The following is a 26,175-nucleotide window of genomic DNA, read 5'->3' as shown; positions in this document are numbered from 1 at the left end:
AATACACAGCAAAGTTAAATCAAATTATAAAACATAAAACCAAAAGTACGAAGCAGTTACGTAAATATAACAAATACAAAGATACATTAAGCTGACCAGAAAAAAACAAATCTCTTTCGATTACTGGAGAAACTGGTGTATAGTAGAATGCACGGTGTAATTTTGGTCGTTGGATGTATCCTGGCTGTGAAATCCTCGGGGAGCACTCCCGCTTACACGAGGACGCTCCAATGAGCAGAAACCCTTAACAGATACAGCTTGTAGTCCCTGGACGATCGTCAGCAAAATTTCAGATTTCGACCACATATGGTACTCACGATACTATTTTCGTAAGCGTATCGGCAAAAGAAATATGAAGAACTCAATCGTCTTTTCATAAAATATACGCGATTGTATGTACTACTTACATACAGAGAAAAGTTATCTTTAACGTTCAGAAAAGAAGTTTATGCAACAGTCATATTATATATTTTTTCAAATACGAAATTTGAAAATTGTAATTTTCTTCTAAAATGTTTATTTACAGGAGAGTATAAAATATGTTTTTTTAAGACTTCTTCCGTAAGTAATTAAGAAAATAAAAAATAATAAAAAGATAAGATTAATCGCTTTATTCGAAATTAAGTTCTTAAGTTTAATTGACTCTATGCTTGTAAATTTAACTATTATTCATAGTTTGTATAATGCAAATGAAGGTACTTGAATTTTCACATTAATCCGACACATATAAATCATTTTAATTCTATTTTAATTAAATACGGTTTCAGAAGAATTAATGTTTCTGGCTTTCAAAAATATCACATACATTTTATAATAATAAAATAAATTAAATATAAAATATAGCATTTAATATTCAGAATTTTATACTCAACTATAACAATGATAGCCATTAAAAACAAAAAAAAAAATTTCAATAGTAATTATATAAAATTTGCATAATACACATACCTAATGCTAATATAAATCCTAATTAACCGTCAATTCCAGAAGACTAACTTCACGTTTCCTTTTTATACATATAATAGTTTGTTACACGTTCTGCAGGACACCCCATATTCCTGAACGAAACAAACCTTTACAAATACTCCCGGTTTCAGAATCTAGATGACCCTTTATAATGGCACATGAGCATGTATTGTCGGGACGTGAGGTAGTTACGGGAGAAGTCAGCGCGAGAAAAGCCAGTCGTACTTGTAGATTCCTCCCGAGAGGCAACGGTGTCTTCGTTCGCGAAGCCAATTTGCCGGAACATTAGCCGCAGACGGTGTTTCTTCAACGATACCTATTATTGATATTGCCCGTTTGCGATCGACTATAATCGATAGAGATACTTCACGAAATTCCACTTGCTTCTTTTCCAACAATAAAAAAAAAAAAAATACAGATTAATCATCTATTTGATAAATACTACATTTTTCTTAACTGTTAACTGGTATCGTTAAATTGTCAATTGTTGATATCGTATGAATAATACACAAAATAGAATCCACCCACAATGTGATCGATAAAGGTGACTTCGATTCTTGCGTGATACAGGAATTTTGAAGTAATTTTGTCCAATACACTACCGAAATGATTTAACGTCAGTCTTCCAATCCTAAATGTTTGCACAATGAAACAATTAAAGTGATGACAATAGTAATAGCAATGTTAAGCCATATGTTAACTTAACTCATTATAATTTAAATCGTCGCGTTGCATTAATTCTCATAAATAATTCTACCATATGACAAAATGTGTCATAATAAATGCAAAACATGTTTAAATATAATCGTTTCATTTAATATTATAAAAAACATTATGCAAGCGAATGTTACGAACTTTGAATCACAAACTATATTGGAAAAAAGAAGAGAGGAAAAACATGATGTTTTTACCTATGGCCCTCGTGCAGAGGCGAAGAATGTATCGGAAGCCAGTATAACAAGCAAGGATTTAAACACAACTTTCAGTCATCTACAATAAAGTCGACAAGCTGAGTATTTAAAGGAACATTTTAATTGCACGAGGTAAGCCGCTTACGTGCCCCCTCTCGCATGCATTAATAAAAACGACCCTCCTGTTACGGGATGCGAACAAGCAGCGGGTATTGTATCTGCCAGAAAGTAATTCGACTTTTCCCTCGAAGAAAAGCGTCCCTGAACGAATATTTCTTAAACTCTAGAAGAGGAACAATGAATGATATTCTGAAGGATGTTGCTTTGTCAAATCGTTGTCAATTGAAGTATCAAATTAAATTGGCATTCTCGATGAGATTAAAGATATTTATTTTTTGCAAATTTCTGGAACTCTTCCTTTCCCTCTTTCTTTTTTATTTTTTGTCAGTTCTCACGTTCATTTAAAATAAAAATGTAAACATTTGTGAAACCTATTTAAAAGAATTACAAAAGGAACCTAAGCTAATAAAAAATTATTGAAAAGGACTCGTATAAAATAGATACAAAATTTAAAATAATTATCTCGATCTGTGAAAATTTTATAATTAAATTACATGCTTTTAGACGGTAGTTCACTTCAAGTATATCAATCCATATTGTATAATCCATAAATATCAACTTATTAACTTCTACAAATGTAAAAACTACTATTTCGTTGATCGATTTTATGTTCTGTGTATATTAATTAAACATTTCTTTATCCTTTTCGATGAATACCATAACCAAAAGAAATAAAAAAAGCCTACTTTTGAAACATCTTGTATAAAAAATTCTAATCTAATAAAACTTGAAATAAATATAAAATTAACCTATCTATTATTTCACATATAACTTAAATCCTTTAAAATATCCTGAGATTCATTTTGAGACTTTTCAGCTTGCTAAACACTGGTGAAAAAAATTCCACGACCAGGAGCACATAAAGAGAAACTAGCTCTGTAATTGGGCATGAAAAGGCTGTATTTTCCGCGGTTAACTTCGGGAAAAGCTGAGTTTGCGGTAGCCAGATAATAACGCAGCTCAAGAAAACGCGAATAGAGGCTCGATCTTGCGGCGCGAACTAGTATGTGGAAGCGACGCCACGTGGAGAGGATGCTTTATGAGGGTTCTTTTTGAGTTGATGGTATGCCTTGTTACCGGGAAGAACCGTGCTCCCTCGGGTAATATCATATACAATTATGTCCACCGAAGGGCAGATATGCATTATGGATGCAGCTTTTATGCCCAGTAAATCATGTCGCAGGCTTGGTTAACTCTGCAAATGATCTGCAGAATCACGCCTAACCACCTTCCCAAAGATAAGCAAGCCTTCTTTCTTTTTACGATTGATACTACTTTTTTTGGGTTTCAAATGTGTATGAAATGAGGTTAAGAATGATATTTAATATAAATGAAGCAATTAATGTAACTGCTGAGATAAAGAACTATTGTTTTTATATTTGTTGGTTGTATCTACTAGAAAGTAAAAAATAGTAAATGTATTATAAAATGGAGGTATATTTTTGTATATTTTATTATTTATGTATTACGAATTAAAAATTGTAACAAATTTTAATAAATAATGAAAAATATTAAATTAGTTAAAATAACTAAAATTTAATTTAGTAAAATATTTTACACTAGATTTTAGGGGACCCGTCATTTTGTTGCATTTTGAATTCCATGAGGAAAATTACACGAACCGTTTATACTTTTCTTCTACCATTTGTACTCACTTATCCATTTAACGAGATAAATATATATCGAAATTCATTTTCTTCAAAGCTTTCTCGTTTTGAAGTTTTCTATGTGATATATCTATCTCTTTGGATACATGTCAATTTAACGCAATCGAAATGTCGGTAAATCTAGTGTTAAAATTAATTAAACTTTTATTGTACATTACTTTTTAGTATACATCATTATGTTTTTAACGTAATATATTTATTTCTATTATGCAATATATTTACTATATTTTACTTGATAATAAATTAGTTAACAGTACTCTTTAGGTTTTATGTCAATGCAGTTTAATTATGAAGTAGTTTAAAAAAAAAAGCATTTAATTGTGCTGATTGAAATAAATAGAATAAATAGTTAGAAAATATATAGAAAATTTATTGAAATGAATTGTATAGTATGTTAAGTGTTATTAGATGTTTAAGTTAAACTACTTTAAAATGCAAAAAATGAAAGATCTAAGAAATCATTGAAGACCGAAAGTAGCATGACATAGAGCACACTTTATTTCTTAATTAGTGATAATAATTATTTAGCATTGATCGAAATCGAGTACATATCGTATATTCCTCTTCGATCGAAGTTCAATAATCATAATAGATTAATTTATTAATATAAGTGTAATTAATTGTAATGTATTGTCTGAAAGTATCACTGCGTTGCATCCACTGGTCGTCTCTTCGCACTTCGTCAAGGACAACCAAACAAATTAACAAGAAAACGAGATCCGAGACAAGAAGCTTAAAAAACATAACCTACAAAAAGAACAAAGGAAGAAAAATATCCCGCTTCCTTTCGTGTTTCTCGATGAATTCCAAACATTTTGACGCTTACAAAATATAAGTGGACCAGAATCACGAGAAATTTGAAAGGAAGAGTTTCGAATAAAGAACCGTGGGTTATAGAAGAACGATGAAAAACTAAACTATACAAGATAGGAGGAAAAAAGAATAGCGTCTGTAATTCGAGTTTTCCAGACCAAGGATGCTCAGTGACTGCGGGGGGCGGTAGATTCAATGTCGCCCCGACCCCGAAATAGTTAGATTACAATTAAAATGCGGAGAGCTTGTCGTTTCGAACGAAATTTATGCGTTCGAAAATAAGTTAACCTCTACATAAAATACACTACTTGAAATAATGTTTTTTTCAAAAAGTTCGTAGCATTTTTATTATAAATTTCTATTGAATAACGAAACGTTCGCTGCTCTTAGTTGAATACTAGAGAGAATTAAGGAGGAACACCGAAAATTCGTTAATAAAATAAGTTTCCTTTTTTCATTGAAAGGATGTTGAATCTCATACATTTAAGAAATTTTGAGTCGTAACTGATAGATTCACCTTTATCTCATTCACTGAATATAGTATAGTCTCATTGTTATTGCGCTCTTTGTAAAGCTTATTCGAAAGCTAAAAAAGTGAAATACTCTGGAAGGCGGTAAAACCTATTTGAGGAAACCCATTACTGAACAAACAATTTTTTAGAAATAAATTCGTGAAATTATAGATTGCGAAAATTCCAATTTCAATGAAATCTTTCTTAACTTTCGCTAAGAATTTTCAGAACACCCTAAAATAGTAAATCTACCTACATATACATATTACAAATAACGCATTTCTATAAGAAATATAACCTAGTAAACGTACGTATACATATGTACTTATATATATATAAAATGCTTCTTCGTCGCCATTAAGAAAGGTAAAAAAAAGAAAAACAAGACTAACGATTACTAGACTGCAAGCATTTACACTCTTTTTAATATAATTAAGAAAATGAAATCTAAGCAAAGATCTGTTTCACTATACTTCGAGTATTTTATGTAATTTTGCACTTTGAGATTTCCATAAATATATAATATATATTCAATACATAAATATTCGCAGTCTAATAATCGCTGTAAAACTATTAACATAATTCTTTAAAATAAACAGTCAATTCGAAGCTTCGAGCGTGCTCCATCGTTCGAAAAGGAGGCAAGCCCTCCGCAGAACAATATTCAACATTTAACAATAGCCAACATTTATAGAGTAAGATACCGATCTGTTTTTTTTTTAGTTATTCATAGATCGTTTCATCTCGTTCTCCTTTTATTTTTCTCGACAATCGTCGATCGTATTATAATTCCCAGTTGACAGAAATTGTTGTTATAGGTCCGCGAGGGCAACAATAATTATCACTCAACGAGAATAAATCCCTCATGATACTCTTTTTTTAAACGTACATATGTATGTATGTACCAGTGCAGTGTTTCTCAAACCGCAAAAAGATAATCTCGATGATATGTCTCTCGTTCTAGAAAGATACTTATATTGCTATCGTTTGCATGTGGACGCAAGTTACAAGATTCCCAACCTTCTCAATCATGATTTTATCTAACTATATATCTCTCAACGATTCTCGACAACGCTTGGAAGATGAAACTCACGCCTCACTAATTCGCGTATTTTTATTAATTGACGAAATTCTTTAGCAGCGGCTAACGCTCGAAAGAACATAAGGTTATCACAACCTGTGGTTTTGTAGCTATAAGCTGTTACATTTTCGACAATTATAATTACGAATACATTCTCTGTATGGCACCTAGTCGCTACAATTGTTACGTTCTTTCGCGTCGTTTTGCTCTGCCGAAGACAAAAATCACAAAGAACGAGAGTTTTGTTCCTCTATTGCTCGAAAGAAGAAATACGTAATAAGATTACGCTTTCATTCGAAAGATCATTGATATCTAACATCGAAGGCATTTGTTTATTTACTATCAGATTTATCTTTTCCCTTTTCTTCAATCGTGCCTTTGAGAAACACTGATCCAGCGATTGTGACTTAAACAGCATGACGTTAAAATTTTAATATTGCACAACATCGATAACACTTCGATTTTTTTTGTCGGAAAAAGTTTTATGCGACTTATGATGAATTACAATAGATAAAATTATATGAATGTCTCTTCTACTTCGTTTTCTTTTTTTCTCTTTCTGTTTCGTCTTCGCAATGACTGAACGCTGATGACGATAGTAGTGTGGTATTCAAATACATCAGCTGATAACTCGGAACGATTTTCATTTTCGTGGCAAATCAAACTATAGGTTTCGTTCTTAAGAATTTTAAATGTCGTAAGAACAACGTTCCAATTCATTTCTCCTCGATTCTTATATTTTGTATCTTCAAGAAATAAAATATGTTATAATTTATATCTTTTTTGAAGTTAGGATTCCCTTTTTCCTTTTTATCATCATGATAACTAAAAAGAGATCAGGAAAAGATCAACAGGTAATAATTATTAATCTTTTCATTTTGCTCATAAAATAGACAGTAAAATTAGTTATATTATAAAAATTTATATAGGTTAAATTTTAATATTGGTTAAATTAAATGTAATGTGTATCACGGATATGTACATTAAATGGTTAATAATTAGATTGCAGACCTTATGCATTCGTAGGAAATGTATGTAATGCAAAAATATACAAAACATTTAAAGTATCGACGACAATATATAGAGAATGAAAGAAGTCCTCATATCCAAATACACATAAAAATATGAATTTACATAAACTATCGTAAATTATATGCGGATTTGAAATTTTATAATCTGTTATAATCTCTACATTAGGAAAGATCCCAGTCATAAAATTTTTAATCATGAAACGCACTCACATTGGAACGTCGTTCTTAGCGAGTTGTTATAATTCATAAAATACCAACTATATGAAACTGCTATTGGAACAGTTAAAAATATAAAGTAAGGCCAAGAACGTTTTTTATCATGGAAAATGTTTTCATTGTAACAGTAAATGGAAAAATATACGAGTACCAGTAATAATAATGCCATCGTCGTAGTCATCACTGTTGTCGCCGTCATCGACAACATATATGTATATATATTGTATATGTATATAATATGTAAGTTATATACTCTAACATTATTATATTATGCTTAGCAAATATTTTGTTTGAAGATTTTTTACCTAAAATCCACGTGGCAACAAATAACCAAGTTCCTTAATTACTTTCATTGTTCTGGCGGTTGAACTCTCGTACAAAGTCCAAGAAGAATAGAAATTAAAATATCTAATCTCTAAAATACTTAGTAAAGTAAAATCTATTTTATTCCGAAAATATCGCGTTTTACTAGTCATTCGAATTAATTTGCTAAGAAGTTACACTTAACAAGAACTAAAATCTTAAAAAAATGAAGACAATTTGAGACTATAACACAGAAGGAGCTCAGAATTAACAAGTTTTAAATGAATTAGAAATGCTGACTGACAGAAATACATAGTTAATCATATTCTGCGTCACGACTCGAAACAGTCAGAATGGAAAACATGGAATATTTTTAATTATTCATTAAATATTAATCGACGACTTCGTGGAAGAGGTTCGCCGCCATTTTGAAGATCGCTTAACTAAATTCTAACTCTCTAGTCGGTGTCACCTAAATGATTAAAAAAAAATGACAAATGATACGAGATAAACGTTGAAAAAATGATAGAGGAATGAAAAGGAATTACTATACAACATACGAATCCATATTAATAATACGAATTATGTGGCTTCTTTTTTGCTGCGCCGTGCGGACCAACGCAAAATGGATGACATGATTTCAATTACCTCTCTCTCTCTCTCTCTCTCTTTCTCTCTCTCTCTCTCTCTCCCCTTATATTAGGAACAATGCACTTGAGAACATGATGAACAAATAACAAATGTATGGAAAGAAATATACAACATGAAAACATGAACGTTGAATGAAATCATGAAATATGAACATGATATATCGAGTGATTCAAATACTTATGACTGAAAAATCGATTCCGAGCAGATCAACCATCACTTAATAGGCAATATTATTTTGTTCTATGTCTACTAAATGAGTATATGATTGTTGATTGAATGAACGGGAAAATACTTGAGGTAAAAAGTATTTTGAAAAATTTCAATGCAGTCTTGGCGCTCTGATGTCTTTGTGCAATAAAACTTTGGTGAGAAATTAATGATATTAAATCGATGACACATGAAGCGACATTAAAAAGTGAGAAAAGAGCCGCCCTTGACAGTGGACTGCCATCGTAGGTACTTCATGATGTATAACATTGTGTGTACATGTATATCTCGTGTACGTGTATACGTGTGTTCATACTTAATTGTAGTACTGTAAGTCATGTGTTATATATATATGTATCTGCGCGCGCGAAGGTCCTTACGTCGATAAAAGACACTATAACATTATATATGTACATTAACATGCGTATAGAGCTATTCCTGGGGACAAAAGGAAAGAAATAAAATAAGTGAATAGAGTAGAACTTGAGGATTCATCCATTTCGAATAAGCGAACCATAACGCAATAAGTGATTTCAGTAGGGAAGAGAGTAATCTTGAAAGAGAGATTTTTAGGCTAATTGTTTGTTAATTTAAGGTAATTCTCGTGGTAAACGCTGATGAACGAATGCAGGGTCTTTGGTTTCGAGACGCACCGCGTCTCCTTAAGGTAATGGCACTACGACTTGCACGTAAGTTACTGGGAAATAACCCGTACGACCGTTCAGGCTACCCTCGAACCAGTTCTCGTCAATCTTTTTGGTCAAAGTGATCGTATCATTTTCCTGAAATATAATACACCATTGTTAGATACATTACTTATTTAAAAACATTTCTTTTTACATTTGGACAATTTTTCTAAACCTAATAGCTTCGGAGATATTCCGTCAAATATGTTTCCAACATTCAACTTCGGGAGCTGTTTTCACTCTTTCAACATGAATATCAGTACATAAAAAAGATATGTGTCAAATACTTTTTCAAGAACTACATCATACTACATAAGTTTTATTAAAATCTGTGATTTACATTTGAGAATGTTTCTATGTTAATTCACTTTTATTTTCAATGCCTCAATTACGATAACAAAAAATTAAGTTACAAAATATTTAATTAAATACATTTACCAATTCAGATTACTCACACAAAAAAACAATCAGAAATGGAAAATTGTATATATAATTGTATTATATTTACTTTAAAGCCGAGTTCTCCAGGATTTTCTGCCTCGAAATCGTACAAAGCTGTACAGCAAGGTTGTCTTGTCATCGGAGTCCTGGCTGGCGATTTGCTCGGTGATGGCAAGGGCGAAGCTAGAAACCATCAAGAATTTTAGAATTATATTAGATACAAATAGATAATGCAACAAAATATTAGGCTTGCTGCAACAGTCTTAAATTAGAGCACTACAGTATCTAAATAATTTGAATTTTATCTTCAATAAAATAAAACATAATGCAAAACTAAATGTATGATAATATCTGATGATCAACTTAAACAGCTATTCTCGCTAAAATCTAGATAAAATTATGAAGTACAGTGAATCACATTAATATTTAAATACGATAATGTCTGAGATTTATATATGCAGTGAAAATTAAATTAGAAAATTAGATTTCTATTGGTTCTAAGTAGACTTTTTATATAATTTTTATAGAGAAATCTACAACAATCCAATAAATACTATATTATTAAAAAATGATAGTAAACAACATAATGATCTTGACATTCAAGTTTTATTGTGAATCACTATATCTTATAAAATTAAGAAAAACAAAGTATTCCATAACAGTACACACAAAAAGAAATGTATAACCATTACATAAACATGCATGTATATACTTAATGACCAGTAAATGGCTAAATTAGGATACATCGATAGAAGATACACAAGAAGCAAAATAGTAATTACTTTCTTGCCCTGTTTGCGGTGCACGAAAAGCGATAGAATTGAAATTGAATAATTAATCGATCGATCGAAACCTACGATAGGAGAAACCAACCCCATGCAAAATTTACCATTGGCAGATTGTGGCGGGTTTCCGGCTGGAAATAGCTCAAGCTGCGAGCGCTTCCCATCCCCATGAATCGGAGACCCGGCTCGACTTGCCCCTACATTGTGTCAAAAGGACAGACATTCAGGTATACGAGAGTATACACACAGAACAGTCGGATAACGTGTAATGAATGTGTTAGAGATGAGTTTCGCAAAATTACGTTGGTGAGTCAATATATACATAGTTCATACTTGCGTACAATTATTTCTCGAAGTATCAGAAATACAAAAAAATTATTGCTTAGCTTGGAAACAGTAAAATAAAATGCATTCAAGGTGATAGGTAAGTAATCGTGTTAAATGTTTAATTAAGTGAAGCAATAATAATAAGTGAAGCAATTTCAGCTTTTATTACCATTAAATAGATAAATAAATAAATTTATATAGAATAACTTTCTAGCATTTGAAAAAACGAAATGCTAAACCCAGAAACATTATATAATATTATTTATCAAAATTAACATAAAACTGCAGGAAAATTTGTTATTCAATTTGTTAGCTCTATTACAATCTCGACGAAACCATAATAAAAAAGAAGATCAATCTCCACATTGAAGTTCAAATATGATTTCATCGACTTTTATATCTTACTATTATGTCATATTTTAGTGTGTATGTAATATATTCCTTTGAGTACAAAAGATAACAAAAATTTAATGTCCGTTTAACAGTCAGAGTAATGGCGAGGGAAACTCAATCAGGAAAGAGTACAATGTATACGACTATAGTGTATAGTTGCAGGACACGCAGAAATGTTGCATGACAGAGGAAACAAGAAACAGACAGCCAATTCACCCGCAAGAGTCATTATCTTGGATGTGAACATATGTGTGAATGTGTTTTACCGTGGAAGGAGAAGTTCCCACCGTTCATAGCATCCGATGTAGGTAATGCATCGACGTGTAAATCGGCCAATGTCTTCGGTATGAATTCCATTTTTGGTTTGTTCGCTGCCTCGTCTTTCCTGTGATTAAAGATAAAAATACAATAGCATAATCATTACAAAATTATTGTGGATAATAAGTGGAAGATTATTTCATAGCATAAAATAATGTTATTAGGAACCTTAAAACTATAGAAATTAGAAAAAATTCATATAATAAAGTAAAAGATGTATAGATATTGTTAATAAAGACCACTATAGTGCGATTCTACATCTTTAGATCGATAGAGATTCGTTAAAGAAGTTGCTACAAAATTGTCTTTAACTTCGAATTTCAAACCTCCACTGATCCAGAGGTATAATGTTGCACTGTGATGATCTTTAACAATAGTATTCATATACCCTGTACATAATATAATCACATTAAATTACACAAAGAATCAAAATTCTTTTTTAGAGCAATACAGAAAGTGAATTTCTTAAGTGAAAGTGAATTAATATATAAATTGCCATAGTTTTTCAATTTATTATTTAACATTTATATTCTATACATTTTCTTGTAAAGGATTATAAAAAATAAAAGATGTTCTAAGTCTGGTGAGATATGTATACTGTATCAATACATACTTCTCCAAAAGTGTCTCTGTTAGTGTTCTTAGAATCTCAGTACACTGCTGATGGTACTCCAGGAGACCTTCACTGAATGTTGCCAACTGTGCCACTTGTTCAACCTAAGGAAAAAACAATGAAAAGCAACAATATAGCAATATAACAATGATAAGCAAACATCTTTAAGTTTTTATCGTGTTAATTGCTCAATTCTTCCATGAAGAATTTGATACATCTCTATATAAGAACTTGTTCAAGTAAAAATTAACACACATTCAATTAGTTTTTTACTTACATCATTCTCCAAAAGGTTGAACATGCCCAATTGTGCCAGATGGAGACTCTCTGCAAATTTCTCTTCTGCTTGACGAATTTCGTCGTCTGAAACGTGAGAACCTGCTCGCAAAATTTGCGCCGGTGAAGGTATTAAAAATTGTACTACAGGGTTGCTTAAATGCCTATGTTTGATACATTATAAGATATACACACAACAAGGAGTAAAAGTTAGCGAAATTAAACCATATGAAATGCTTAAGTACTTTGATCGTGTACATTCCTTCTTTCTCGAAACACAAGCATTTATAATACAGATATTGAAGTTTCACTAGAAAATATATACAGAATAAGAACAACACATTCAACATTCGCAGTACCTTTAGTGCACTTCTGAATATATTTATATTTGTTATACTTAGTATTTTTGATATAATCATCTGGAAGGATTGTGAATTACTATGATATAAATCTACATACATTTATTTTAGAAAAAATATACAAAGATACATCAAAGATGAAAAAAGAAAGATTATAACTTGGATTGTTATTTATATGCACATAATGTAATGTAATGATTATGGATTTAAAGGGAAATAATTAAAGGGTTGATTATTCTATATGTTTCTAAAAAAAGCAACTAAATCTAAAAAATTGGAAATAAAGTGAGGAATTTAATAACTATTGCACGTAGGAAATCACGTACCAGTGTATGGTGAAGAAGACTTCACTGGACTTCCAAAATGAGGACTGGCTGATCTTTTTCCAGTTGCTAATTATTAAGAATGCAGACAAACAAACGGAAAACAAATATTTTTCTCTCATACTAAACTGAAAAACTTAATGATTGATAATTTGCAAATAAATATGGACCTTCATACGCATTAAGATCATCTGCAATAAATAATCTGCATTTTAACTTGATGAAACACCCCATATAAACAAATAAAAAATTATCATGGTAACATCAACCAACTATAATTTATCTATGACAAAGTGCACATGCAGCAGAACATGCGAATGGAATGCCTGTAAACTAAGACAATGAACTGAAAATGAAGGAAGAACACGCATAAATCATTTAATAAAGCTGCATTTCTTGTCCGATTTTAGATTTTATCTTTACATGTTATCTTTATTTTTAGTAGAGTGACCCATGAAACTATTTGAATATTTATAGAAATCTTCTATGAATGTGTTATGTGTGTTATACAGAACTGTTTGAAATTGCATTAATACTGTAGTGAGATATGGCTATCATGACATAGAACTTTTACCTGTCATATATTAAAATATTCCTTCTTAATCATAAATTGTTATTACCATATAAAATATAACATAACGAAATCGAGTCTAAATAATTAGTAAGTAAATGCAATAATAAATACAATGACATGTAAATACTTTGTGTAGCCACTGTACATCTGTTTTATATTTTACCAACGTAAATCATGATACTTCTATCTTACTACAATACCAATGAAATTTCAAAATATGTAACAGGTATAATATATCCATAAGAGGTTTTCAGAAGTGTTCGAACGCTTTTGTGAGCCACTCTACGTGCGTATAATTGCAAACGACACGCATCGAGTTTTTGTACAAAGACATGATGTATGTACAAGGTGTGCAAGGACACAATGTGCGCGGCCCCAATGTGTTGTGCTTAAATAAATCAATAAATATCGCAGAGAAAGATAAAGTCAACTCGCGTCCAAGTATACCTTTCGCTTGACGTCTCCGCTTGCAATCGAAGTCCAGCCTTCGTCCCTGAAGCTTTTTCCGGTGATGCTGAAAACAAAAAGGGATATCAATTCCCGTTCTCGAATACATGCACTTTTCCCCTCTTTCTTTCTTTCTGTCTCGTCGCGTATTCTTGTCGCGTTAAACTGGGACAACGCTACTCAACGAGTCAAGAAGAAAAGCCAACTTTTTTTAGTAACCAACCTACCATCACTTCTTTCAAGTCTTTGGTCTGCAAATGGTGCAGAGGCTCCAGGAAGTTTTGTTTAATGTTGTCGTCCAGAGAATATTTCACGTCCGCCATCTGCTTCATCGCCTCGCCCATTTCAACCAGAGCCTGAGCTGCGAACAGAAATTAGGAAAGATTAATGAGCCGAATGTTTGCTTGTACTTAGATGCATAATTTATGCGTCTGCTCTACTAGTTTCTTCGTTAGGTATGCAATTACGAAAGTTATGGGTTGAGATGCGAATGTCCTCCGAAAGTTAAAGTAGCGGCACAGCTTTTTGGTGATAGGAAGTGAATATGAATGTTTTAAAATAACAATTAATTATTAATTAAGTCTAACTATATGGACTGAACAAACGTACCGAAAATACTATCCTCTCCCAATTTCTTTCCATAAATAAGCATGCAATCGCCGAGAACACCTTCTGGTTGGGGGTAAGTCGAGGCTTTTGCCTGACCGCTGAGCTTACTGATGCCCTTGACCGCGGCCATCTTCGCTCTTGCAGTTGGATTTGGCTGAAGGAACTCTTTCGTTTTCATTTGTAACTCCTCCACCAGCTCATACGTGACATCCGTTTTCTACGATCAAAATTATATCATACTGTACGTTAGCTTAAATGATATTACATTATCAAATTTCTACTTTTATTTCGTTTTCTTATTTTCTTTTTCCTAAATTCTATTTCTAAATAATATTTCAAAGTACATAAGGAGTTCATTTCTTTGAAGTAAAAGAGGTGCGAACAAATTTCATCAAGAAGGTTTCATTGGCGAGAAGATTGATCGAAGGTTAAAGACGATGCAATAAGAACACCTTCCGGAAACCTTAAAAATGTAGAAACGTGTACTCACCCTCTCCATATCCATAAAGTCAACGTCGAGCTTGGTTCCTTCCGCTCCGCCCATCTTCTCTGTCATATACTGGAAATACAAATTTCATTAGAATTAAATAATAAGATTAAACATTATAATTTTATCCTTCAAATAGTACTGCTAGATTATGTATGTATAACTATTATAACTTATGTTAGATTACTGAAACTTAGCATATCTAATTTTATTTTATATTTTACGTTCTTCAAACTAAGTAATCTAATTCCAAATTGTTATGGTTGCCTGTGATCCAATAATACCAGTTAAGAGTTAAGTACAGTCGATCCGTGGTAATTCGAAAATCGTGACAAGATTACATTTTGTTTATTCAGGAAGCCTTCAAATTCATGAAACATAAAAACCTTAAAATCTGCAGGTACACGCGAAAATAGCAAATGATTCTTTCCATTGTTGCTTTTCGAACTGAAGATCACAGGAATAATTTTAAAATTCTATGTTTCTAACTCTACCTTTTTATTTATTTCTGGGATTAAATATATGTTTTTATGGATACAGGCGAGCCTTTATAACTCGAAAATGTCTACAAGATTACGGATTTATCCATTATAAAATTTATATGAATGAAAAATGTCTCATATCATGACAAATCTTTAGTGTTTTTTATAATAATTCACAAAAAAGATCGTAATGCAAGAGCATGAATGGATGAGCGTAACTATTTTTCCGAAAGTAATCCTTGGTTTTACCGTAAATAATTAAAGGGAAAGACTCTTGGTATACGTCTGCAGTAATCAAGAGGTGTGCTTGGAACCTATAAATAACGGTGTAATGCAGAGTTACTTAAATAAATGCAAAGTACATTTGCATTTATTGTTACTGAAATAAATGCAAAGTACATTTGACTTACATGCGACCATCCTGCAAATTATTAATTTCACAATAAATAATGTCGACTACTGATTACTAATAAATAGAATTTAAAGAAGTTATGAAACACATTTCTTTAATGTCTTTATTAGAGAAATTTTTATTGTTTTTAACTCTGTGTGTGAGAGATTGAATACTTGAAATTTTATAATTTAGTAATTTTTTAATAGATAAATTAATAACGAGTTTTTCATTAACTTAATAAATTTTCGCGATCTTCGTTTCCTCTCGGTCTTGTTTCCTTATATTATAATTACGTATATTACGTAAATATTCTCTGACACATTTAATAAAATTTTTCTTTTATTAACTTCATTTTATGAATGTTTACTACACTTTTATTTACACTTTTATTATATAATAAATTATTTAATGTATTATATAATAAATTATATAATAACCGGAACGTTAATGCATGTCATTTATATATACTCATTATTGTTAAATGTATAAACGGACATTTGATTAAAAACAAAAAAAAGCACTTTTGAACTGATTATAATTATGCAGGAACTGAATATTATTTGCGCATATTTTTAATTTCTTGAATAATACTCGTTAATTCATGTTGATTACTAAATAATACAAGAGAATTTATATTACCTATTTTTCGTAAAAATCACAAATTTGTTACTCTTGTAAGTTGAACGCAATGTCAATCAATTCCTTATTATTTTCAAACATTTATTTTTATTTTCATAATCTATAAAAAGAAAATATTAAAAAAAACAAATTTTTGTATTATTTCCTATCTTTTTAACGCTGCGTTAATAAGTAGTATAATTTCTACTTTAATTATCACGCTCTCTTTCATATTTTCTCTATTAATTATGTTTCAGGAAATTGATTGTACATAAACGAGCCGGATAAGCTGGTTAAATGAATTTCTACAGCAATAACAAAGTTATGAAGAACAATAATTATCTTCTTCATGATACACTTAAAACTGCATTTAAAATCTTCATAATGTGTCTCCAATCATATCTGAAACCTCAATGATGTACTTTACAATTTGTTAAACTTAGTTGATTTAATTTAGTTTAGTTTAGTCTGTTTAATTTTCAAACTGTAACTTTCGTATCAATTTTCTGCCTAAAATTGTAACTGGTTAGAAAAAGCAGTTGGATTTATAGAAATTACATTTAGCATATTTTTTATACTCATCAATTTATTAAAATTAATCAACTTTATATTATTTTTGTTGAAAGTTTTCTTATTCTTGACGTAACGCAAACTTATCTCTACTAATCAGAAATAGTGAAAGTAGGAAGAGTGAGGTCATTTTTCGTTTCGACCAAGTGAATGATCCACAATTCCTATTTTTAACTAGCACATCAAATATTTAATATTATCTAACATGAACATTTTCTGTTTGTAACCGTTCACTAAAAAATAAATACTCATTGTTTTGTTTTTCTTGTATTTTCATATTTCGTATTATATAGACATGCTTTTCATCTTATTCGATTTTTGCTCGTTAAATTCACCTTTGCTATTTGAGGAAAAGGAAGTACGTCAATTTAATCGCGCGATAGATTTTAATAGATTTAAATCTCTTGCTTTTTATTATTGTGTTCTGTTGCTCATAACGTTATACATTTGTATATGCAAGTTTATGTTAATGTTATTCAAGAACTTTCGTTTGATAATAAAAACAATGGAGATATTTATATTATACAGATACGATACAAAATGTATTTGTATAATATGACGACTAGATAAATCTAAAATGGAAACAATCATATCAATAACTCATATAATATAGACCACAATTATGTAATGAATTAATAGTTTCAAATATCTTTGTTTAATATTGATTATTGATTATTATGGCGGTGATGATTGTATGATAAAAATGGTTGAATATCGGTCGAGAGTTCCTTCGTACTATTTGCCAAGATTTCAGAGGTATACATCACTTTAGATCAATTGACGACGGGTATTATTGATCCGGAGAGCCTATCGTTTCTGGCAGTGGTATTTTCTTCCCTTTTCAAACATCTTACCATACTACATATATCCTTTGCCCTCGCCTCTGACCTACGGATATCTCTCGTTCATAGGAAATCTCGTTTCATCTTTCAAGATCATCTCGGTTTACGAGCAATTAACCAACATTGACCAATCGACTATCACAATATATGTGCTCGAGATTTCTACGATGCTTTCTTTTATGGCGACAGACGGGCCAGTTTCCGGTTGTCCATCATATCCGGCCTACAAACGAGCTTTCTAGAGCGGTTATATCTTTTTATCCCTTAAATGTATCGTTTTAAAGTTGGACATTACGGAAGTGAACTATTTTTATTATTTCTTCAAATGATTATACAAATATAATTTCTATTTCATTCGTTATTTATTTCATTTATTTTAACGCATCTAAAAGTTCGAGAAGATTTTCTTAATAAATACATTTCGTGCCATTTCTTGGTCTTCTCTCTTACTTTGCATATATGAATAAAGATTATCACGGTGGCTTAATTCTTTTCATTTGAGAAACACGCAAGTAATTTCAATGAAACGGGAACGTATGAATGAGGATTGCAAACATTACTACGCGCCCTTTCGCAATAACAAGCAAAATATTCTACACATCTTTTCTCGAAGAAGATGAATCGTCTACAATGTTTGAAACGCGAAATGAAAGCAATTCATTTTACATAATAACAACGCATATCGCATCGCGAACCCACCCACAATCTCTCTTTCTCTTCTCGTTTTTGTTCAGCTCTGTTTAATTCGAAATTATCTTCATTCACTATTCCATATAATGAATATAATAGAATTTCAAACAATATCGCGAGAGTGTTGTTAATCACATGTGTACTTTAATTCTTTTCCTATTGAACAATTCACGATTTATAGGTAGCATTTCTATTCGTGTATTTTTATGTATGAAATTCATTTACATAATGAATAAGTTAAAAATCTCTCATTTTTATGAAGTTATGCCGAGATAACTTTGGAAATAAATAATATCGTATCTATGTTTGCAGGAAGTCTAAAAAGCTAAAACTACTTTATCGTTATTAACTTTTAATCTTATAATTATAGAAGCTTCCGGTTTAAAGCTAAGTTGATCGTTTATTTCTATTAAGTGATCGCGTAACTTAATATAGCAAATCTAAGATAATCGCGAATATCGAGTCGTTTGTAGTTGAATCGCAAGTTACAGACGAGAGCAACACTATGTCAAGATCCTTGAAAAGTGTAAAAGCCAAGCAACACGATTATTTGACGAAGGTCCCATACGACCGTGACCTATATTTAACAGTGACCCACTTATGAAGCGGCATCACACGCAGAAACATAGGTAGCGCACCGTTGCCGATTACACGTTGTCCTAGAGTAAATCTGACCCACATCCGGTAGTTGCAATATCACATGCTGTTTGATTCGAATTTATGCACCGATTATATTGTAATGCTCGCGACGTTACAACTGCCGATGAAATATTCTGAGAATGGTTACCATGAAAATCCGGTTTCTTGGAATTATTCGGTAAATACAGTTACTCGCGTTAAACTTTTCCTTACAGCGCACATGACTGCGAATGTGGCTTTTGTACGTTTATTATTAAACAGTTTTCTTTTTAGAATTAGAATACAATATAAATAACCTTAAGCTAACGAACAAATTTCAAGTAGTAAAGAATAACAAAAAATAAAAACAGATAATTTGTAATTTTTCAACTCCGCTTATAAAATTTCATTTCTTTTGTTATCAAGTTTGTTACTGTTGTGCACGGATAAGTTCTTATTGATACTGGCAGCTTATAACTTGCTATTTTAAAATAGTATTAATAATATTTCGATCGTGCGCAAACAAGTTCATTTCTTGTAAATCTTCTTCGTTTATGAAGGACGAAAAACTTTGACGTTAAGTACGAAAAAATCTTCCTCATATCCTGCATTAACCTTCTCTTTAAGGCGCACATGGCTGCGAGTATATTTCCTCTACTCGCTACGAATATTCACTTTGGATAAAAAAAGGGTTAGGATAAGATAAAAATGTAACCTTGACAACTGAAGAAATTAATAGATGTACAGAGATAACTGGTTTGTTCCAATCTCTTTCCTCGAAGAAACTACATTATTAATACGTAATCAAACACAAAATCAAAACAATAATTTCAGATGTAATTAGAACCGAGCATATTATTATTTGAGCACCGACTATAATCGGCGTTAGTAGTTCTTTACTCTCAAATTTTCGAACTTCTTTCAAATTATTCTCAAACTTCCGAATTTTTCACTGTCCCTTAAATTATTATTTTGCAATTGATGATGATGATAAGATACCATGATAAGACTATTTTAATCTCTAATTAACACATACATTCTATCAAACATATTACTTAATGCGTTGCACATACATACATACATACATTACATTAAAATGATATTTCCGGAAATTGATTATAAAGATGATTTCCTAATTTCTAATATAATAAAATTTCATATCTCTCTATGCTGGTTAATATATAACACAACACAATTAAGAATTAAAATATAATAGTAGCTTAGTATTACATATTTCATGTTTATAAAGGGCAAATGAGCATCTATTACCAATAGCACTTGCTAACGTAATTATTATTACCTATATGCAATAATTGCGATACTTTGAATAAATGTGTAATTCATGCAACATTTACGTTACACTGTTTCTATAATATTCGTAGTTAAAATATTCGTAGCTAAAATTTTAAATGTAGCTGCTACGAAATCAATTACGTAAAATCCAAAACTATATAATTGTTACACGCATGTCAAAATTAATATGTAAAGCTATGTTATATCTATAATAAAAGTGAACATTTTGTAAATTTTACATAATTTATACCACACCTAATATTTTAAATTTTTTATTTCTAAAAGAAGATCATTAGAATTCTTTTCATATTCCTTTTATTACGAGCATTTGATTCTTTAACGCAACAAATAAACCATTATATAGTTCCTGATTTTTTAATTATAAAAATAATACTTTGATATTTGTAATTAGTATATAAAAAAAATAAACTGACAAACCTAAATTATTTAAGATTACAGGATAATTTTATTTTGCAATTTTCTGTAGTATATTTAAAATTAGTCTTTTTTTTGTTGGTCATTAAGAACAATAAGTGAGTAATAAACAGTAACTCTAAAAGTTAATTAATACATTGACAAAAACCGTGCCATGATGAACTTTCAGAACTGCGACTTCAAAAGGATAAAAATACATTTACGCCCTTGGTTGGCGAATATAAATTTTCATGAATCGGATATTGTCTTTCTATGATTGAAATAAAAGTCGTTCTTGCAACCTCGAGTATCATTTCCCAGACTCGTTTAAAAAGCCGGTAAATTTGAATTAATACCCGTATAAAATACACGGAGAACTTCATTGAAACCGTACGCTATTTGCATTACTTCATAGAACAATCTTGCCATAAATTCTCTCTTTCTTTCTACACCATACATATGTATAACAAAATAATTACATTCATCTGTTTCACGATATAACGATTTCAATTAATTTTTCAATGAATATTTTCTTTTTAATTACACAGGAATAAATTGTTTGACACAGAAACACTGAGAAAAGAACTATATACAAATTGTTCTATAATAGTAACTGCAACTGAAAATACCATAATGTACATATGTAAGTACAGTAGTACTTCATTTATCTAAATATACCTATGAATATCACTCATTGCAAAGCAACCCCTTTTATATAATATAATTTGTAATTATTAAAATTTTATAATTTTTCAAAAATTATATAAGATTATATTTATCCAATTATTGGTCTTTGCAATACTTATCTTGGTTTGAGAAAGTTTATCTTTAACCATGTAAAACTATGAACACGTCTCCCATCTCGCATTTAATAAGTGTCAGCCTAAATAAGAATTAATTGTTCCACTCAAGGCGCATTGTGACGAACGAGACCCCTGTTCACGGGTCAAAACACTGTACTAATGGTTGGAACATCGATCGATATGAAATCGTAATTATTCTTAGTTACTTTCTCTGTGGCCATACTTTACCTTTATTTAATATTGATCTTTTACGATTACGAACTAGAGGTTTAACGAATTAATTCATATTAATGTTGTACATTTGAAAAATGAAAAATGACAATAATAAGCTTCGAGAAGAGAGAATCAAACTCAAGTGGAGCCTAATGATATAACAGAGAGAAATCGATATTCAAAAGTAAATCACCTCGAATATTTATTTATTTTTAATCGTCAATGAAGGGAAACTTAGCAAGTATAAGTAAAATAATATCGTGATTACGTGAAGAAATAGAAAAGGGAGAAGTTTATTGGAAAAGAACAAATATAAATTATTATCGATAGTAAGCCAGGCAAATTGAGTTTCAGGAAAGAAATAAATATTGTATTTCGATCTGCGTTGAAAATTCCACATTTTTTATCTGTTGGCTGAATCGAATTCAGTCAGCAATATCAGTTTAACTTCATCAAATTTCCACATTAAAAATGTTTGAATCGAATTTTGTGAAAACTTAAATATTTCTGATGTAGAAATTCAATGAAGTTAAACTAATGTATGCTTTTGATCTCATAAAATATACCAATAATATTTAATTAAAGTACTTCTATAAAATATTTCGTTGAACGTGAACGTATACAGAATTATTTTACGATAAAACCATGTATAACGGTAAAACTAATTATCGACAAGGACTATTCGATAAGCAGTTTAGGATACCGGTAAATTGATCATTAAAGAACGATATAACGATACAAATTGCACTGCAAGACTGATTTAATGTACTGTTTGTTATGTTCTTCGTATTGTTCCGAGGACAACTTGCTTGTTTCAGTTTTCTGTTAAAAGCGATTAAGAATCAATAAATTACATATTATGAATGCATGAAATAAATTGTATAATTGGTCGTAGATAATCTTTCAATTCTATTAGGTCATCCCATAAGTTCATGCCGTTTTTCGAGAGGTTATATATGTTATTTTTTTTAAACACCTATGAATCGTTGTCTTAGGTATTTTCAGAACATTTGACATCTCTTGAACTGTCAAACTTCGTGATTTTTCAACAAGATCCCGAATTTTATCTTCGTCTGTCTGCGGAAGACGCCCGGAGCGTTCCTCGTCTTCTAAACAAAAATTCCCAGCTCTACGTTGGAACCACTTCCTACAGGTGCGAGATGAAAGCGCATTTTCTCTGTAAACAGCACATATGTTTTTCGTGGCAATTGTTACAGAATTTCCTTTCCGAAATTCATATAACATGAGATGTCGAAAATGGATACGCATTTCACTCATGATTTTTTACTGTTAGAAGTCACTGTGTTCACTATATTACGATCTTATATCTACGAAAATCTGCTCTAGCCTGTTCTCGATCAGCTAAGCTCAAGTGCATTGGCTCCTTATCGCCGTATGTTTATAAATCGACACATGAAATGTATACACAAAAGTCGCCACGAACTTATGGGATGACCTAATATAAAAGAGTATTTTCTTTTATCCTAATGAATAAGTTTAATAAGATATATTCTGTGGTACTATTTCAAGTGGAAACTTTATAATAATAATTTATTATATTATGGTAAACATATAAAATATAGTATTATTATATAAATAACTAACATAATATTATTTGAAGTTACAACGAATATAAATAAAAATTAAATTTAAAAGATTATTATGTTTTGAAATTTTTCAAAAAAAATAGTTTAAAATTGTTCTATTAATTATATTAGTTATATCAATTATATGTTAAATGTTATTATTTATTAACTAAAAATTGCGTAAACTTTCCCTTTTTCTAATGTTTACATATTATAATTAATGCTTCTATGGACAGTTTTTATAAATAACGATATGTTCCAGTTGAACAAATTGTTAAAAGTACTTTGTAAAATATTATCGAAAATTAAAGTAAAAATAGCATTTGAACCTGCATTTGAAACCTCAATAGTGCATTTTAAAATCTATCCGTGCCGTTAGTTACCGCATTACGATCAATTTATATTTCGTTCGATAATTATATAAGACGAAACTTTGTTGCATCGTATAGGAATAATCATTATCGCCCACGAACAATCCATATATTTTCACGAATATCACTCTGACTTATTATGAAACTATAAAGCAGTAAAGGAAAGGAAAAAGTGATGATCCAATAATTCGAAAATATGGTTAATGTATACTTTATGACCAAAAATTATACTTCAAGAACTGAACATAAAAAATACAATAAAGAAGTATATCAAAATTTCTAGATTTAAAAAAAATTTAATTTTAAAATCTCAATTTAGCAAAAAGAAAGAAAGGAATATATATTCCATTCATTTACGTATGTATGTTTATATGTATTAACTATTTTGCTATAACTATAACTAAATTACAATAAAATAATATATATTAAATAGATATAGATAAGAATATATATATATATATATATATATATATATATATATATATATATATATATATATATATATATATATATATATATATATATATATATATATATATATTCATATATATATCCAAACCTCCAAACCCCAGTTTAACAAAGAGAAATATTCTACTCGTCTCTTTGTCATTGTAATACCGAAATATGCAATGTCTTCGAAATCATAATACGTGCATAATAATGATTTATCAGACGGTGAAATGCAATTGAAATCATAGCGTGACCTAGTAAAAGTCAGCGATATACGTGCGACTACAAAGGGACAACGGTGATTCCCCGGTGGCGAAGTAAGCTTGAAAATCTGGCCTCAAAAAAACTCCACGAATCTCGGTCAGTTAACCGTGCGTAGGCGAGGATAACGCGACTTCGCCTCTCACATTCATAGCATACCGTAATTACATTACAAGAGACATTGAACACCGACACATAAGTAACATGCTATTCCATAGATTGTAAAGTGTGGATCGCGAAATGATTTTCAAAGGATAGTATTAAATATCAACATATAGAGTAATTAACATCCCTTCTACACGAAAAACAATTATTCGTTATCCTTTATCTCCCATTATTATTTGAAACAATGAAATATTTGGTAAATAAATTATTTAGAAATAATTTACATTTCCAGTACGATTTTGAAATTTATTTGCAAATGGTTTTATTTTCAAATAAACTTTCTTACTATTTTATTTAGTGTAAATACTTGATTTTTTCGTCTATTATTTCTTTTCCAAGTAAAAAGTGACCAACTCTGATTCTGAATCAGTCACTGGTGGTCCGCGTATTAAAACAGGGCTGCTAATTATGATAATATGTTCAACTGACTCCATTGCGTATTCAGTGCTGTACTAAATTGGGAACCTGTGCTAAAGACTTGAAATTCTTTTTGGATCGAAAAATTATCTAATTTGTAACATTGTAACATAGAGTTCTGTTTAATATTTGAATATATTAAATTTTACGTTCAATTTTTCATTCCACAGTATTTTACTACGTTATTAAATGTTCGTTTCATGAAAATTACGGTAGCAATAAAATTCGCGTTGATAAAAGGTCACCGATGAGGAATCGCGAAACGTAATAAAAATTTCAACATTCAAACCGATCATAACTGCTGATTATAGTACAATGAGATATAGAATGTTATAATAAAGTAGTTAACAAAAATAAAATTCATATCCAAGTTAATTAAACATGTTAAAACTCTATTTTCTTGAAAACAAGGCCTTAGATTCGAAAAAATTATATGTATTCTATATTTTTTACTTATTTTTCCACGTGGAATAACCTCTTACTGGTTATGTTTACTCGTATCCAGACGATAAATAAACAAATTCACGTTATTAAGCAAACTTTTAAATTCAATTTTATCAAAAATGAGATGGAATATGAAAAGATTTTATTGTCTATTCCTGATTTATTTTTTCACATAGAATCACCCCCCCCCCCTTATTGATTGTACCATGAGAAATGCGATATAAACAAATATTAAATAAAGTTATACACTCACCTGATTTGCTTTGTTAATCTGTTTTTTTAACCCTGCGAACGCCATGGTGGTGTTGATGATACTTCTATTCTCTCTCTAGACAGAAATAAGCAGAAAGCCTGCAAGCAGAAAAAAGAGAAAAAAGGATAATCGATGTGTGTGTGTCGCGAAACGATCGCAGCAAATTTTCGAAAAA

The 26,175-nt window shown here is 30.4% G+C and overlaps 1 protein-coding gene across 9 annotated transcripts in view; it reads right to left on the bottom strand.

Moving 5' to 3' along the window:
• Positions 1 to 4,139: 4,139 nt before the first annotated feature.
• The window catches only part of LOC126864208 (endophilin-A), a 30,552-nt gene continuing 8,516 nt past the window's right edge, over positions 4,140 to 26,175 (bottom strand). For 2 of the 9 annotated variants that reach the window (XM_050615284.1, XM_050615283.1), the window contains exons 2-13: positions 26,001 to 26,098; positions 15,120 to 15,188; positions 14,630 to 14,846; positions 14,248 to 14,381; positions 14,021 to 14,087; positions 13,003 to 13,068; positions 12,319 to 12,419; positions 12,042 to 12,145; positions 11,377 to 11,495; positions 10,495 to 10,587; positions 9,673 to 9,788; positions 4,140 to 9,260 (exon numbers count right to left, since the gene is read on the bottom strand). In XM_050615284.1, the coding sequence (XP_050471241.1) occupies positions 9,141 to 9,260; positions 9,673 to 9,788; positions 10,495 to 10,587; positions 11,377 to 11,495; positions 12,042 to 12,145; positions 12,319 to 12,419; positions 13,003 to 13,068; positions 14,021 to 14,087; positions 14,248 to 14,381; positions 14,630 to 14,846; positions 15,120 to 15,188; positions 26,001 to 26,045 (1,251 nt within the window). In that variant the 5' untranslated portion in view covers positions 26,046 to 26,098 and the 3' untranslated portion in view covers positions 4,140 to 9,140. Of the gene's footprint in view, positions 9,261 to 9,672; positions 9,789 to 10,387; positions 10,588 to 11,376; positions 11,496 to 12,041; positions 12,146 to 12,318; positions 12,420 to 13,002; positions 13,069 to 14,020; positions 14,088 to 14,247; positions 14,382 to 14,629; positions 14,847 to 15,119; positions 15,189 to 26,000; positions 26,099 to 26,175 lie in introns of all 9 variants that reach the window. The other 7 variants (XR_007689097.1, XM_050615285.1, XM_050615286.1 and 4 more) reach the window with 7 other exon arrangements.

Source organism: Bombus huntii, chromosome 3, assembly GCF_024542735.1.
Source record: "Bombus huntii isolate Logan2020A chromosome 3, iyBomHunt1.1, whole genome shotgun sequence".
NCBI classification, from domain to species: Eukaryota; Metazoa; Arthropoda; class Insecta; order Hymenoptera; family Apidae; genus Bombus; species Bombus huntii.
Note: the sequence above shows the minus strand (reverse complement) of the source record. Positions and strands in the feature narration are given on the sequence as shown.